Source organism: Prosopis cineraria, unplaced genomic scaffold (assembly GCF_029017545.1).
Source record: "Prosopis cineraria cultivar Desert tree isolate PC_DT_omini unplaced genomic scaffold, ASM2901754v1 PC12, whole genome shotgun sequence".
Taxonomy (NCBI): Eukaryota; Viridiplantae; Streptophyta; class Magnoliopsida; order Fabales; family Fabaceae; genus Prosopis; species Prosopis cineraria.
In genome coordinates this window covers 35,188,181-35,190,230 of record NW_026555343.1, presented here as the reverse complement: position 1 = coordinate 35,190,230, position 2,050 = coordinate 35,188,181, and the positions used below count along the sequence as shown (strand labels likewise).

Below are 2,050 nucleotides of genomic sequence, written 5' to 3'. Positions count from 1 at the left end.
ATTTAGAAACCAAAAATATATTTTTACTATTTAGATGAATTTATATAAGTTTTTCCATATCATTTTGATTTATAGGGTGACTTGAATCGCAAATGATTTATATATTCATTATATTTTCCATGCGAATATTAATATAAGATATAAAATTTATAACAAGTCATATTATTTATAGGTTCTGAATAATATAATTTATTCTTTAGATGTAATGCACATGGTTTGCATTCCCTCCCACCAAAAAAATAAAGGTCTACTAGATATAGTTATTTCTTAAAAAATTATATATTTATTAGATTTTGAGCAAGAAATCCGATATATGATATATCATGTGTAAGGTTTTCACTGGTTCGATTAGTCAACAAACCGTGAACATAGAAGACCATTCTATATCTTCCAGCACAAGAGTTTCCCTCTGTTTTGCTTGCTGGTTGAGATTTGGTATAATGACATGGTTTTGAAATTTTATCAAGCCACATAAAATAAAGTAATGTTGATTCATTTGAAATTAAAAAAAAAAAAACTCAGTAACTGATGCTCAAAAAGAAAACTAACTAATTACAAATACATTTCACAATTCATAACAATTCAAAAGTTGAAGAAATAACATTGAAGAAACTAATCTAGGAAGTTTGTGGAGAGTCAACATATTGGCCTCTCAAGAGCTCACACAGATTTGAGAACTCCATCAGAAATGAGAGGTTGAAGAAGAATCAGTCAGAGACAGCCATTTGAAAGTAACGATTACAAGCATAGACAGAGCAAAAAGCTTGCAACATCGTCAAAAGCAAGAGACAAATTGCAGACAAAACGTCAAGAACTGCCATGACCCAAAGATATAACTCCTCATGAATTTCCAGGCTTTCACCTTCAATCTTCCATCATAATACTTGTTCACATCTTCAACCACCTTATCCAACAATGGCACTTTCGTCAACTTTATGGACTTGCTCATCCCATTCCACAAGTCAGCCACTTCTTCATCACTCTTCAAGTGGTTCAGAATCAACCCTCTTTCTCTCAGCACCTTAGCATCCTCATCACCATCCACAATCCCATTCATTAATTCTGTGTATCGTGTCAAAACCAAAGGCCCAGACGCTACTGATGCTTCAAATGCAATTAAATTTCTGAATAACACTTCAGTGTTGACGTCTAGACCAACTTTTGGAAGGTGAAAAGTCAATGTTTTTGTGTCAAATTTGATGCTTGATATGGATCCGTTAGTTGGTACAAAACTAACACCAGAATTCGTGAGTTCAGTAACAGATGGGATTGCGATTTCCTCTATTAATGGTGGCTTCTCAATGAGACTATTTGAGGCTGAACCTTCATTTTCTGCCTTTTCTTCTTGTGTGAAGTGAAAAAGGTGCTCAATAGGTTGTTTCATGAGTTTAACTCCGGGCAGGTTTGAGATTATTGTCCATGGCAATTTAACAAACACTTTCAGGGGTCTAGAAAGCAACACCTTCTCCATTAATCTCACAGGCCCTGTGTCTAGTTTTGAAAGGATCTTCCATACCTCCCCGAGGAATTTCTTCAAATAGCTTGAGTTTGTGCTTGATTCCTCGTCATTTTTCCCTCCTTGGGATTCTATAAACTCATCCACATGAATAACCAGATCAGGCTGTTGATCATTATTAGTTCTGGGAACAATCATGTCGTAAAAGAAATCCAGCAAATGAGCACTCTCTCAGATCTGAACATCTGGATAATCCTGCATCATTTTGAAGGGAGAGAGTTCATTAAACAACCCGATTAGGATAAGAGACAGGAAATCATCTGCATCGTCGAGTGACGAGAATTTGAACTCCAGCATCTTCCTTAAAACGCACAAAGGGATTTGATTCTCCAGCATGACTATGTCCCTCAGAATTGCATTGTGGGCTGATTTCTTCCCTGCATAATCCACCAAGTGAGACATTCTGGAGGAAATTCCAGGTATCTTGTTTCCTTCTTGGATTGCATAAACTTGAAGGAACTCAAGCAAGAATGAGGCGTCAATGATGATCATCCACACCAGCGTTTCGCCGTTGAAATCCAAGTACTTGTGGTA

The 2,050-nt window shown here is 36.3% G+C and overlaps 1 protein-coding gene across 1 annotated transcript; it reads right to left on the bottom strand.

Annotated features, from left to right (window-relative positions):
• Positions 1–775: 775 nt before the first annotated feature.
• On the bottom strand, positions 776–1,654 carry LOC129289286 (putative UPF0481 protein At3g02645). Its single transcript, XM_054926063.1, has one exon. The coding sequence runs from the start codon at positions 1,652–1,654 to the stop codon at positions 776–778; it is 879 nt and encodes a 292-aa protein (XP_054782038.1).
• Positions 1,655–2,050: the final 396 nt, after the last annotated feature.

What these genes read in the sequence shown, in the direction of transcription:
- LOC129289286 (XM_054926063.1), bottom strand. Translation starts at nt 1,654, where the DNA reads ATGATTGTTCCCAGAACTAATAATGATCAACAGCCTGATCTGGTTATT.